This window comes from Drosophila erecta, unplaced genomic scaffold (assembly GCF_003286155.1).
Source record: "Drosophila erecta strain 14021-0224.00,06,07 unplaced genomic scaffold, DereRS2 tig00000000-arrow-pilon, whole genome shotgun sequence".
NCBI classification, from domain to species: Eukaryota; Metazoa; Arthropoda; class Insecta; order Diptera; family Drosophilidae; genus Drosophila; species Drosophila erecta.
Window position 1 is genome coordinate 9970243 of NW_020825194.1, and position 13958 is coordinate 9984200.

At 42.0% G+C, this 13958-nt stretch overlaps 2 protein-coding genes across 5 annotated transcripts; both read left to right on the forward strand.

Annotated features, from left to right (window-relative positions):
• Positions 1 to 1848: 1848 nt before the first annotated feature.
• On the forward strand, positions 1849 to 10801 carry LOC6555119 (elongation of very long chain fatty acids protein AAEL008004). Of its 4 annotated transcripts, none has more exons than XM_026983992.1 (5): positions 1849 to 1864; positions 8962 to 9053; positions 9424 to 9681; positions 9744 to 10043; positions 10105 to 10801. In XM_026983992.1, exons 2-5 carry the CDS (start codon positions 8970 to 8972, stop codon positions 10294 to 10296), a joined length of 834 nt encoding a protein of 277 aa, XP_026839793.1. In that variant the 5' UTR covers positions 1849 to 1864; positions 8962 to 8969; the 3' UTR covers positions 10297 to 10801. The 4 variants fall into 4 exon arrangements, with proteins under 4 accessions (XP_026839793.1, XP_015009350.1, XP_026839794.1 ...); XM_015153864.2 differs by lacking the exon at positions 1849 to 1864 and adding an exon at positions 2674 to 3036; XM_026983993.1 differs by lacking the exon at positions 1849 to 1864 and adding an exon at positions 5062 to 5074.
• Positions 10802 to 11953: 1152 nt separating this feature from the next.
• On the forward strand, positions 11954 to 13736 carry LOC6555120 (UPF0676 protein C1494.01). Its single transcript, XM_001982226.3, has 5 exons — positions 11954 to 12194; positions 12487 to 12584; positions 12638 to 13240; positions 13304 to 13446; positions 13510 to 13736. Exons 1-5 carry the CDS (start codon positions 12110 to 12112, stop codon positions 13574 to 13576), a joined length of 996 nt encoding a protein of 331 aa, XP_001982262.1. The 5' UTR covers positions 11954 to 12109; the 3' UTR covers positions 13577 to 13736.
• Positions 13737 to 13958: the final 222 nt, after the last annotated feature.

Sequence of the window (13958 nt, forward strand, 5' to 3'; positions counted from 1 at the left end):
TTTTATATCAAAACCTTTAAAATGTAACTGGGCTTTCACCTGCAATTAAATACGATATTCAGCGGCCACTGCACGCCACATGTCCGCACTCTAATTACCCTCATTACGCCTAATTTGGCTATTTGCGGGGACCTAGGAACCAGTTTCACTCAGTGGGCCAGCCGGAAGAGAAGCTATCGCCACTTGGCTGTCATCGTCATTATGAGATATGCATCAGCATCCGTGTATCGGTGCTTTGTGCAGTCCAATGTCGGATCCAAAATGCGTACATGTACATATACATATATGCAGAGTTCAGATTGCCACCCAGATTTTGGCTTTCAGCTCTTTACTAATGGTCTTGTGCAGTTGCTTTCATGCGTTAAATTCAATAAGCACACGAGTGAGACTCGGGCTTGGACTCAGACTCAAAGGCGCAGACCCAGACGCAGACTGACAGCCAGCAAGTGGCAACTGGTCTTTGAAGGTTTTCGGCGTTTAAGTGTTATGGTCAAGGCTGCCGCACAGCATCCGCTGTGTGTCCAGTTCGTTAGTTCATTGATTTCCAATCAGCCTGAGTTCACCTCGCCAGCATTCGGTTGCGTTTTTTCCACCATCAGCGTGCTCTAAGTGTTACGTTACGCATTAATTGAGTTTTAATGTACGCAGGCGATTGCGCACGAGAATTGCCACAAAAAGCGACAAAAACGACCGAAAATGACTAAATTAAGAGCAAAATAAGACAAAGAGAAGGAAGAATTTTTTTTGAACCGCCACCTAACGATCAGTCCTATTCTTGCAGAAATACCGAATCCAATCATTTTCATGCAAATTATGGTATCTTGTCAAGTTCAAAAACATTAAAACCGCATAATGCCGACCAGTGTTTTTATTTATTTTCGTTTTGTTGTTGCCAATGTAAAGATGCTTTGAATAAAAAGCTCTAATCGAATGAGTCGTTAAATGAACAGCATTAGTAGTATCTATAAACCAATGCTCCGGGGCATCGACGCGAGTTCGTGTCCGAAGTCTTTTGTTTCCGCCAGGCGACATTGACTTTGAAATGCTTTGTATTAAATACAAAAGTGAAAATTCGGATGGAAATTTTACGGAAATCGTCGCTCAACAATTAACTGATTTATTAAATTGTGCGTTTTGTCGTTTGTTTGAAAATAGGGTTGATCATTTTTAATTAATGTGAATTCAAAGATTTAAAAGAAAAAGACAAAATAAAACAAACTACTGGTAAGTTATCAATTAAATAAATGTATTTATAACTGTACCGCAAAACTTCGATATCTCCTTTCTATACCTAAGCGTGGATTACTAATGACTTTTTTTAACATCAAAACATGAACACAATAGTATTAACACAATAGTATTAAAAAAAAACTATTAAAGTGGTCTAACATTAAATTTTATTATTTAGTTGATTATTCATAAAACATTAAACTACACTTGTGGCGCAGTCCTATCTTACTTTATTTTTTTTACATTATTACTGGCTTAAAAGTATTGTTTTTTAAGAAGCGTAGTATTCTAGGCTCTTAAACGATGGTGCTCACTGTCTTCCGATTGATTACAATGTTATCTGTTGGACACGCCTTGAAATCAGTTCAACCGCGCGGCTTGTTAACGTAACACGCGCTGCGTAGAATCTTCCTCAAATTGCCAAAAATATTTAGCAATTTAAATAAGCTTCGTCACATAGAGCACCTCCAAAATGAGATTCGGGCACGCGTCGGGCATGCCAACATTTTCGGCGGGGGCGACCTTCGCGATGGCGGAAGCTTGATCGGTATCAATTTGGGCATCGGCCGGATCGGAATTTGAAGATTTAAGGCGACACCAATCTGTGAATGAATCGATGGAATCACAGATTTCGGTGAGTCGCGGTGAAGTGCACATAGTATAGATAAATCCGTGGGATGAGTGGGTGTGTCGCTTCAATCAATTAATGAACGAACCGCAGTTAGCTGCATTATTCCCCGACTTTGTTGTCTTTTCCTTCTGATTGAGCAATTAGCAATGGTGGCAAATGTCAGACATGCATTTGCAGCCGCAGTCAGTGCGTCTTTGGACTCCAGTAGACTTCTGTACCCATACCATGGGTTACTCCGCACGGCGTAATGCAGTGCGCGGTGCAAAAGTGCCTGTAAACTGTGACTTTCCGAGTGAATGAGGGAATGACGCGGCTGAAATCCATCAAGTGGCCACTGGAAGCTTTGGGCCGGAGGCATTTTGGGGCCATTTAATTGCACAATCATTTTTGCACACTTTACACACACACACAACTCCCCCTGCAATGGCAAAGGCGAAGGCATATGGGCTAGTCGATGATAAATGCAGTCAGTTTTACTATTTGGTTTCTGTTATGATTTGCACCACTGCCAGCTGCAATATGTGCGCGTATTTTCTCATAAATAGTTGCAAATCGCAAAGAGTCGGTGGCTCATTAAGTTAATTATCGACTTCGCATTACGGTCTGCATACATTAAATACATTACCCGATGGGTAATTAGCTGTGGAGATCCTAGAACTGGCCCTTAAGCACATGCAATGACCGCCAGTCAGCTGGCGCTGGATTCTGGCCGAAACAAAGTGCTGCTGCCTGCTCACCTGTTGCGACCATCGGCCAAGCGATAGCCATACGATCTTGGCCGAGTGCGACCACGACTGCGACTGCGACTGCGAATCTTGGCCGAAAGCGAGGCGGTCGTATTCGTATCCGTGATACGATCGCTACAAGACCGCTTGTAGGGCTGTGATATCGCTTAGTCTGCTGTCGGCGCCTCAACTGCCAAGTATTCGCTGGGTACTCGTGGAGCTGGAGATCTCGAGATCAGCCGCCTCGTGTTCTGTGTGTTCTGATCGACAACGCCGCGTATGCGTAATATTGCCTCGAAGGATAACAGAAAGTGCTTTTAGTGTCTGTTCTTCGCTGGATCCGTTTGCTTGTGTATTCGTTTGTGCCGTGTGCTGTGTCGTGCCGCAAATAAATCACAGACATCCATTCAATATTACTTGGCTTGCTCCGCAAATTTATTCAACAGAAAGGCAAGTGTTTAAGAATTATAGAAGAAATACAATGACAAAATATGTGTTCAGATTTTATGCTAAGTTATGCGCATACGATGGTAACCTGTTAAAGATTTGAGACATTTTTTTGGGGTCATTGCGAAACGACACCCAAGCCCAAAGACCCGGGCATGGACGAATTCGAAAGAAAAATACAAACTAAATATTGTATAAATAAATAACATGAAAGAGAGGCGAGACAAAAAAAAGAGGAGGCTTACAAAACCATCTGCGCTGCCCGCAGATGAAGATGGCCAACAAGTCGATTCGAGTGGGCCAAGTCAATCACATGGCTAATGTGGCTCATATGTAAATCGCATAGCGATTGATCAATTTTGAACGTTACTGTAATCCCTCGCAGATGAAGTCGAACGCATCTGGACCTGATACAAGATGCCACTACCCGTTGCATTACTACTGTTTTGTGCACTGCGATAAAAACCGATAATTTAATATAAAGATCGAATTTGAATATAAAATTATAGGTTTACAATTTCTTTTTGAACTATTACTTATTTTTTAGACAGAACCATTAATCTTTACACACGATCCTATTTATATATTTAAAGGAACTAAATATCATACGTTCAAATGTATTGTATAGTTCTGTATAATATTGTGCAACTTTAACAAATACTTATTCTGTTGATTTTTTAAGTATTATCACCTAAATTTTTCGTGTGCATCTGGCACCCAATTTCAGTCAGCATTATATCATCTCAGAGCTCTCTGATTTAGCCCTGAAATTCGCGTTACACTTTCGACACAATGGGAACAACTGGACAAGCTTGCGATATAAATAACAATCAGAAGAAGTGCTAAATGAGGCGATACACATTGACGGAAGGCCCAAAAAAAAAAAAAGAAATCAACTTGGCCTTTACGTTTATACTTTGGCCGAAGTTGCGATGTCATAAGAACATGACAAGTTTATTGGGCTCGTCAGATTGTTGATCTGCTATTTTGAAATACGACTAAGCGCAGTTCATTCATGAAAAATTTAATTTGAATATCACGCCTCGTGCGATCATACAGTTGCCAGCAATTTTCGGTTGGATTTGCCCTTGGAAAAAGGCGGCGATGGTGACGTTCACGCATGCGCACAATTTGTTTATTTATGATTTTATTGTTGTTTTCTTGGCGTCAACACCCGGACAGATAGTTAGTCAGGCGGGCAGTGAAATTACCATGGTGGTATCTTGGGATCGGGGTCCACAAAAGGTTTCTGCTGCACATCCGTTCGCACGTTGGCGTCTTTCTGGGTGACTCCGCCTTGTGCTCATGTATGCTTATGCGACTTTTCGGTGACATTTGTCGCCCTGCCAAATTACATTTTAATATTTTGAATCCAATTGGGGTCACATGCGCTGGCAGTCACACCTACAATAAAAATTCAACCAAATTTCCATCTCGTTTTGGGATTTCTTCATCTTTCCCTCGGCCGACTGCGTTTCCAAGTGCCTTGTATGCCCAACAAGGCGGCACGGGGAAGTTTTGGCCAGAAAAGCTGATAATAATGGCAAGGTAAACAAATCGCCAGGCAGAACAAGGCGATGATGACAATGATGATGTAGCTGATGACAATGGCAAATATTGGAGGTCAGAAGTCGCACAGAATGAATATGCTATTGCTTAGAGGAATGACTAGGTCAATCTGGGCACCCTTGAGCTGGACTAAATGATTCTTGCGAACGCAAGAACGCCAGTGCAATGACATTAATATTGATGGAAAAACAGTAGGCAGTGTAATGATAATTGATGACTGCTTATGAAAATCTGTTAATTGTCGCTGTACTTTTCCCAGACACTCCAACCTAATTGATCATAATTAAAAGAAGGGCCCGTCACACAACTGCTGATCGATGCGACTGTCTATCGAGCGATTTGATTTGTGGCATGCGCAATAAGTGACTATTTTTCTCCTTTGTAATTTATTCTGTTGCTCTCCAAACGAAAGACTCTGGCAACGAACTTTGACTTGTTTTTCGTGTGCAATTGCATTGGGAAATATTTACAGGTAATTGCATATTTATAAAGACAAATTGCCAATATTTAAATTATCCAATAACTGAAGAAAGCATATGGAATAATTTACATTCGTGCTGCCTTCGTCAATGGACGAGGGTGTAGAACTGCCGATCTAATCGATTCGCTGTTTTATATCCCACACATCATACCGCGATCGATCTAGACATATTGCCAATGAGTTGACTCAATTAGCACTTACAGACATTAGTAGTAATGGAAACTTTGTCGAGTCTAGTTAATTGGAGACAGGAATGCCGGGAGTCTGTTTAACAGGCATTCATTCTGGAAGTTTTCATTTTTAAGCTCGCCACGCGGAAGTCAGTAATGTGGTTTTAGCTTAAATCGAGTAATTTATGCGCCTGCAGCAGCTCGCACTAGCCACTAGTTCAAGGTCAGAGCACAAACTAAGGCTAATGCAAAATAGTTAAGCCAATAAAAATTCAAATCAGCGAACGAAAAGAGGCTGAGCCGCAGATAATACGCCTCCCATGTTTATGATGCCTTTGGTGCCCACCATGTACACACATATACATACATAAGTGTAAGTGTTTGGCTAGCCACGCCCGAAAGGTCCGCATCCGCACTGGGGAGCGGATACTATGGACGAATCTCGAGCTGCTCTCCAATGCAAGAGATCGGGTCCCAACTCCGCTTTTTTGTTTCCTCAAAACGTGCGACCTTCGCAGAGATTTTTAATGCGTTGCCGAAGCCGATACCGATGTCGATGCCATTGCCTTAGGTCCATTCAATCGCTTGATCAGAGGCTGCCGCTCCGTCTTCGAATTCAATATTTTGTCTTCTCTTTTGTTGGAATACACTTGACAAAAAATGAAACCTGCATTTTGTCTAAAATTTATGGCACCATCAACAAAATCATCCATAAAAACCAAAGCACTAGGTTGGCTAGAAAGCAAACTCTAATAAAATTTTGTTTTTTTACTGTTTTGTGATGTGCAATCCAGTCCTTGCAATAGTATACCCTTATGGTACATTTTTCTGAGTGCTCCCCTTCCTTTCCACCTTTGAGTGCCGTCCTCAACATTCCAAGCCATTTGGTCCGCGGCTCAGACCTTCCCATGCGGCCTCTTATCAGCCTAGAGTTTGCCCATAAAGTCTGTAAATAGAATAAAGCCCGACTTTTGAATCCCTAGCATAATGAGCCGCGCATTGCGTATACGCCCCATGTGCTTGGCTTACCAAAAATGGTGGCCAGCTTGGCGACAGAACGAAACGTGCGAATCTTTTGCACGGCGCGTGTCTAGAATTTATCGGCCGACTTCTAACCGCGCTGATTATCGCATAATAATAAACTGGAATGTGACGTCAGGGGAGCGGGTGATACTTCTATATATAATATTTATTTACTTTGCCATTATTTGGCTTCATTTAATATTTACTCTGTGGTTGCCACGCACTCTCGTTCACTGTCAATCGCTAATTGGCATGCAAACGGCCGTCAACATTGTAGGAAAAGTGACTAGGATTTGCGCAATGTTTTGGCTTAAAATTATGCAAAACGAGAGCAGATCTCAGGGTCTGTCCAACCAGAGTTTTCCATTGGTCCATCGGTTAATCGTCTTATTATTCGGAATTTTTGGCCCTTGAAAGGCGGTGAAAAGTTCTACACTATATATGCAAACTAATGCTGACATTTGGGTTTTTGGCGATAAAGACCAAACTGATTTGCATTTGAACATCGGGCGATTGTGAAAATCAATAGGCAAACAAATATGCCATTTTTTACAGCGATTCCAATGACGAGATTAGTTTAGGCTGATCTCTGAGACCGGAAGGTTCTGATGAACCGGGGAGACATATATGAAAGCAGTGGCCTCCTGATACAAAACTGGAATTCTCCACATATTATCTAACTTTTTATGACAGCTGAGTGGTCATAAAAGAGCTCCGCAGTCGAAAGTGCCAAAACCAAAACCAAAATCAAAACCAAGTCCAAGTTCAACACTTTACCACCGAATAAATCAGAATTAAATTTCATTGCCGGCTGCGGCAAACCGGTAGAACATTTAGATATTTGATTATTTAATATTTATTATTTTCTTTATTATGTTATTTGAGTTTGGCCGGTGAGATTCGAGTATAAATTGCATTAACAGGTTAGTGGAGCAGTCATAAAAACCAACACGGTTAAATAAAACTAGTTTGGAATTAGCATAGAGATCTGCAAGATTGAGTAATGTAAAGACGTTGAAAGCTAAGTTCCTGTATTAAATATATCCATTGTTATTCTGAGCTCAATTTTTCGCGATAGGGAATTGTAGAATTGTAGATTGTAAGTTGGCTTTGCGGATTTCTTGCGCAATATCTTCACACCCTCGAAAACACCATTGGCTGGCTGGATTTGTTCGATTGAAAGTGCCGGCCTTGCAAAAACACTCGGCAAAGGCACTCGAAATAATGCAAATAATTCAAACGAAATTCTCGTTAGTCAATATCTCAATATCCAGCGGAATGAATGCATTTTTGGCGCTCAGCTCCGCCAATCCGCCAATGCGCCAAGAGCGATGACTATACAGAAAACGCTGGGTAATTCGATGATGGCGTTCACTTGGAGTGCGAACCTGAGCCGCAGATGGCAGGTGCTCAAATAATTAGTATAGCCGGGCCAAATGATGATTCCAGTGGCCGAGTGGTTTAGACAAAGCCAAACTGGGCCAGCAAATAGCTGCAAGTCGCAGCGCGTCAAGAAGCCATTGAAGTTGGCCACCATTATGGGTAGTTAACGACCGATATTAGCGGGCATTGAAACCGCCTAGTCAGCATTGCTAAAGGATTTTGGGATGGGCTGGCCAAGCGATAATCACAACCATCAACTGTTGCAGAAACTGCATCTCAAAACTGGTTTCGGTGGAAACAATGCCCATAAAACTCCTGCTGGTGTCCTTGCCTCCAGGCTTGTTGACTAAGTCTTAAATAAAAATAGCCAGGAACGAAGACAGAGAAAAGGGCACCATAATGTGGGCTTCTTACAACGGGTGTAAGATCGGCTGAGATATCCTCTTCATCATTTATATTGTAGGCTTTAAAACTCAAATTGATTTGTGCTGCCTCGATGGTCTAGCAAGCCAATAATCAGCAGCAACCGGTTCCGCGATCTTAAGCCATAAAATTAATGATGCATGAACCTGACAGTTTGTCCTTGGACTATCCTGCTTCCTGGGTTTTTCCAAAAAGCCACAACAAAAACTAGTCAGAAGGAGCAGGGGAGCAACTACCGGCTAATTTGGCCAACTTTACGCAGCCATAGCAATCACGTCGAAACCAGTTCTGTTCACGTAAGCCACAATGTGTCCCTTGTTTTTAGCCTGCTCCGAGTCGTTGACTGCTTCAGCCACTTAACAATATACAAGTATGTAATTCATAATTGTGGTAAAAAGAATAAAATGCGCACCGTGTTAGTGCTGATGCGACCGTTTTGGGGTCCAAGAGCTCGAATGAGCCCGCGATAAATTACATTTTAAACTGTTTGCCTGGCGGCTTTTTCCGCAACTTTAACAGAATTCGCCGGGTTATTGGCATTCGGGAATTTGCAACGCTATGCCTGATTTACACGATTCTACTAATATGACATTTCGCACCCGCAACGATCATGCAAATATCGGTAACTATCTATATATATAATATATATATACTCCGCTGATCTGGCGAAGCGTAGGCGCGGTTTCGCCTTGGGCAGCATTACTTTAAGTTTGTGTGTCTGGTTGATTAACAGGAAATGCTCACGGCGCGTAAATAAAACTCAGATCGAATGCGTTTTGCTTCTACCTTCTACGACGCCAGATCCATGGTCGTAGAAGGTGCTAATCCATGGGACCAGTGCATAACCCAACTAATCTATTGATTACCCCACTCTTCCAGCTGCCAATATGTCGGTCAGACTGAACGAGACGACGACCATTGTTGACCGGATGGTCAACTTCTTCGTGGAGCACGAGGATCTGCGCACCAAGGTGGGTATTGGCGATTCCCTCAAATCAGTTAAATAAATTAATTAAGCTTTACTTTTTGTAAACTCTGATGAATTCTGTCCTTCTCAAGCTACTTTTTGGATTTCATATGCTGTGTAGAACACGAAATCAGCACGGGGACAAAAGATTCTTGGGGTTAAACGAAATTTACATAAGCGGTTCTTGTTCTTAACTAACTCGTTTGCTACATTTTTTATACATGAAAATAACCCATTGAAATCCTCTTAATCTGTTTGTATTCTCTATGTTTCGATGACATATAAAAATAGATAATCAGAAAGCTAAAAATTCCCGCTTCATACTTTTTAATGGGCTTGCTAGCTGAGTAATTAATGAAATGCGTTTCTTGCAGCAATGGTTCCTGTCGAATGCCCCCGGACCGCTGTTCATGATCCTTGGAGCCTACCTGTACTTCTGCCTGTACGCAGGACCTCGTTACATGCGGGATCGCAAGCCCTTCGAGCTGAAGAACACTCTCCTGATCTACAATGCGGTCCAGGTGCTCCTCAGCTGGGTGCTCTTCTACGAGGGATACAAGGGCGGCTGGGGTGGCCACTACAACTTCAAGTGCCAGCCGGTGACCTACGAATCGGATCCGATTTCCATGAGGGTATGCTATCTACGCATCTGTGGGTGCTCAAATCTTAAATATCTCTTTGATGCCACTTCTAGATGGCTCGCGCCGTGTGGCTGTACTACATTGCCAAGATCACTGAGCTGCTGGACACCGTGTTCTTTGTGCTGCGCAAGAAGCAGCGCCAGATCTCGTTCCTCCACTTGTACCACCACACCCTGATGCCCGTGTGTGCCTTCATTGGTGTCAAGTACTTTGCCGGTGGCCACGGAACCCTGCTGGGATTCATCAACTCCTTCATCCACATCATTATGTACGCCTACTACCTGCTCTCCGCGATGGGACCCAAGGTGCAGAAGTATCTGTGGTGGAAGAAGTACATCACCATCCTGCAGATTGTGAGTGATCTTTATCACAATGAAAACGTGGATTCGGCTGATGTTCCGCTCTTTTCTGTAGGTCCAATTCCTGATCATCTTCGTGCACACGCTGCAGATCCAGTTCCAGCCCAACTGCAACTTCCCCAAGTCCATTGCCGCTCTTCTGACCTTCAATGCTGGACTCTTCACCTACATGTTCAGCGCCTTCTATGTGGCCAACTACAAGAAGGAGGCGGCTGCCCAGGCCAAGCTGGCGGCGAAAAAGGAGTAGGAAGCGACGTTAGTTGGCGCTACCTTAAGCTATGCACACTTATTTTTATGGTCCTTCCTTATCCCTGCGTCCCCAAATCCAAAATCCAAAATCCAAAATCCCAAATCCCAGCCCAGATTCCCGCGCTCCCCTCCCAAGCCACCCCCATATCCTACCCCTAGGTATACATAGGTCAAGATGGATATTATACAATCTGTAGTCGCGTAAGCTTGTTACGTAGTATTTTGTTAGTTCGAGGAAAGCGGCCCCCTTTGTACTTGTTTGGATCAGTCGCCATTGCAGAGGGCCAGAGATCGTAGCACCTTCTGTATTGGGATAGTGTAATAGTACCAAATATTATAGTTTAGTGATTAGACTTTATCCTATGGACTGTGAAAGTCGAAGACATGTTAGGGCAGGCGAATGGCGAGCAAGAATCGGTGAACTTTGAACTTTTGCCTGTCGACACCACAGCGCAGAACTGTCCCCAGCTCTATGATGAAATGTAATTTTGTATATTTTATTTGCAAACAATAAACAAACGATTCGTATGTATGTCTTGATCGTCTTTACTTACGTATGATAACTGCTATCAGAGTGTTGATTGTATGATGGTATTTGGCTAGTTAAGCAAATATACTGAATTTATAACTGACCACCTTCTACATGTTTTCTACATACGCCATGCCTGCTAAGTCCAACCAAAAGTATAGTATGAAAAAGTAACCATTAGTACAATCTCCCACACAATCTATCTGAAAAATAATATTCTTTGCTTTGACTTCAGTCTTATTCGGAATGAGGTTGGAAAAACAACATCCACAGCTCACCTGATAAGAAACGTATACATATAAGCTAAAATAACATTGGAATCGAAAACTGAGACTCTGCTCTCGCGAAATGCTGTTCCTATAATAGATTATGGATAACCTGATAAGAAACGTATACATATAAGCTAAAATAACATTGGAATCGAAAACTGAGACTCTGCTCTCGCGAAATGCTGTTCCTATAATAGATTATGGAAACAGCATCTAAGAAAGGCTTTGTCAGAAAAGGGGTATGCTCTGTTAATAAACCACGGAATTTCAAATGAGCAGGTATGTAATTTAACGAATCTTGGGCAATCAAGAACTGATCTAAAATGACTTAGATCTCGACTGCTTGGAACTATTTCGATTGCTTTGTCGCGCTGCCGGATGAGTTTAAATTGGCATATGAAAGATGCAAAGCTCCAGCTGCCGAATATCATGGCTACGTGAGTCCTGGAATGTAGCGATTTGATGGCAACACAGAGTAGTGGTTCCCGATTAATACTCGCCTTCGGGGCAGGCCCTCCATTGCCTATTTCTGTCATCCTGATAACTCCGCACTGATTGATCCAAAAGAGTTAAATATTAGAACTAAATATTAGGACTAAGAGTACTATGAACTTAACTTAATTAACTCAATTTCAATTATCGTCGGCGCATATGCACATAATTATTCATAGGAGGTGTATCTTTTTTTAACTATATATAACTAAGTCTTACTCAAAAATCTCTAATAAGTTGCAGTAATGGAATGTTTTACCAAAACAAATGAAATGGTCTTAGTTTCTGAATTGCTTTCCAACTATATATTGATTGCCCCAAAAGTATGTTATAAAATGGTTCGTTGTATGATATGTATGTACGTTTAGAATAATAATAATGCGAATGCGGTTTGTTTGGGTCAGTCCGCCGGAGTAGCTTGTCGTGTTCACATCGTCTCTTCGGAGTTCTGAGTTTCCAGATAATTTCCAGAAGCAATCTATTTGTATTTGATTTACCTACACGGGGCTTATTTGCCAAGAATGATAAACAGCAAGATAAGAGAGGACAAGTTGGAAACGCTTGTCTCGCGAAGTGCTGTGCCGATCATAGATCTCGCCCATTGTGGTAAGTTTCCCAGTCCCCTGGTTAAATATTTTTAAATTAAAAACACGACGCTACTCAAAAGAATAATAATACGTACCAGCATATGTACAAATTGGTTTGGCTGGGCTGCTTCCGTCCCTAAAAAGAAACTACTTGATAACAATCTTTTTAAGGAGTGCCTTGATATGCAAAAATAATAATATGACACATTTCACTCTTTAATGTGTCATAGGGTGTTATATTATATGTTATATATTATATTATATGAGCGTTATAGTTATATTCTTTTGTAATAATTACTCCCAATTTCTAGGCAAGTCCCTTGTCCATCGGGTTGGTCAGCAACTGCATAAGGCTTTTACCGAAAAGGGAATCGCGTTCCTCGTTAACCATGGGATAGCTGAAGACAAGGTAATTTGTACGTCCTTCTGAGTGCTCTTTTATTAATTAATCTTAATCCGTAGATCAAAGCTGTTTGGGATCAATTTGACAACTTCTTGGATTTGCCAGCAGAGATTCAGGATCTTCACAGACGAAAGGATGGTGTTAATTATGGCTACGTTAGTCCCGGGATGGAGCGATTTAATGGAAGTACTCCAGAGCTGCGTCACGCCTACAATGTTTGCAAGTTGGATGAACAGAATATTCCAAGGGAAGCATTCCCAGAATTCGCCGAAGACATTACCGCACTGTGCACGGACTTGAAAGCCATGTCTTTGTTTATAATGAAGGCCATGGAGGTGGCCCTGGAGATTCCGCCATCCTTCTTCATCGACAAACACTCCCAGATGTTGGAGGGAGATGACCTGAACATGAGCACCCTCAGGATGCTCTACTATCCGGCGATTGTGGATGATGAGCCGGGTCAGAGCGAGGGCGCCATTCGTTGTGGTGCCCATGTGGACTATGGCACCTTCACGCTACTCGCCCAGGATTCCGAAGGTGGCCTGGAGGTGCAACTGCCGGGCAGCGAAAAGTGGGAACGGGTGGGGCATCTACCTGGAGCTATACTCATTAACGGCGGGGAACTCCTGTCCATCTGGACCAAGCAGCGTTACCATGCTCTGGTAGGTTATTCCTTTAAACTGGAACTTTCCAATAATCTAACCCTATGTCAATCCTTTTCCTAGCCTCATCGCGTCGTCATACCTGAACAGGAACTTATAAGAACCCGCGGCAGACACTCCATAGCATACTTCTGCCATCCCAATAACTCGGTCTTGATATCTCCCAACGATCTGTTGGGTGACGAGGAAGCAAAGAGTGAGGACAAGTAAGTATTCTAAATAAATATATTTTTAAATATTATATTACACTGTTTTGTTTTAACCCAAAGAGTATACAGCGCCTATGAACTGATACAGAAAAAGTTTAATGACACCTACGGTCAGCGATCTCAATAAATCAACGAATCTGGGGCAAAAGTTTATTGCAGCTCTAGCCATGTGAAAATCATCAGCATTCCTAGCCCAATGTAACTTTTTTCAAAATCAATAATGAAATGTAATTGTTTGAAGTTAATAAATGAAGGCTCTTAGTAATGACTATAATGTCTATAAAATGGTATATTGAAATGAATATGCAATGCATTAAATAATATCCCTATTATTATGATACTTCCTAGCGAGTAGTTCTGAATTAAGAAGTAAACTTAACTAAAATTGTAGCTTAAAATGTCTACATTTGACACGATATTCTACATAAAGATCGATGATCGACGGCTGAATTTGTCACGATCTACGTGACTGTAGAAATATCGATAGTCCCAATCCGAGCGCCGATAAA

Bases quoted from the DNA above. Each gene is read 5' to 3' on its own strand.
- LOC6555119 (XM_001982225.3), top strand. From the start codon at position 8,641: ATGCCTGATTTACACGATTCTACTAATATGACATTTCGCACCCGCAAC. The intron at 8,705-8,961 runs GTAACTATCTAT...CCACTCTTCCAG, and splicing joins CAACGATCATGCAAATATCG to CTGCCAATATGTCGGTCAGA. The intron at 9,682-9,743 runs GTATGCTATCTA...TGCCACTTCTAG, and splicing joins CGGATCCGATTTCCATGAGG to ATGGCTCGCGCCGTGTGGCT.
- LOC6555120 (XM_001982226.3), top strand. From the start codon at position 12,110: ATGATAAACAGCAAGATAAGAGAGGACAAGTTGGAAACGCTTGTCTCG. The intron at 12,585-12,637 runs GTAATTTGTACG...CTTAATCCGTAG, and splicing joins ATGGGATAGCTGAAGACAAG to ATCAAAGCTGTTTGGGATCA. The intron at 13,447-13,509 runs GTAAGTATTCTA...TTTAACCCAAAG, and splicing joins GAAGCAAAGAGTGAGGACAA to AGTATACAGCGCCTATGAAC.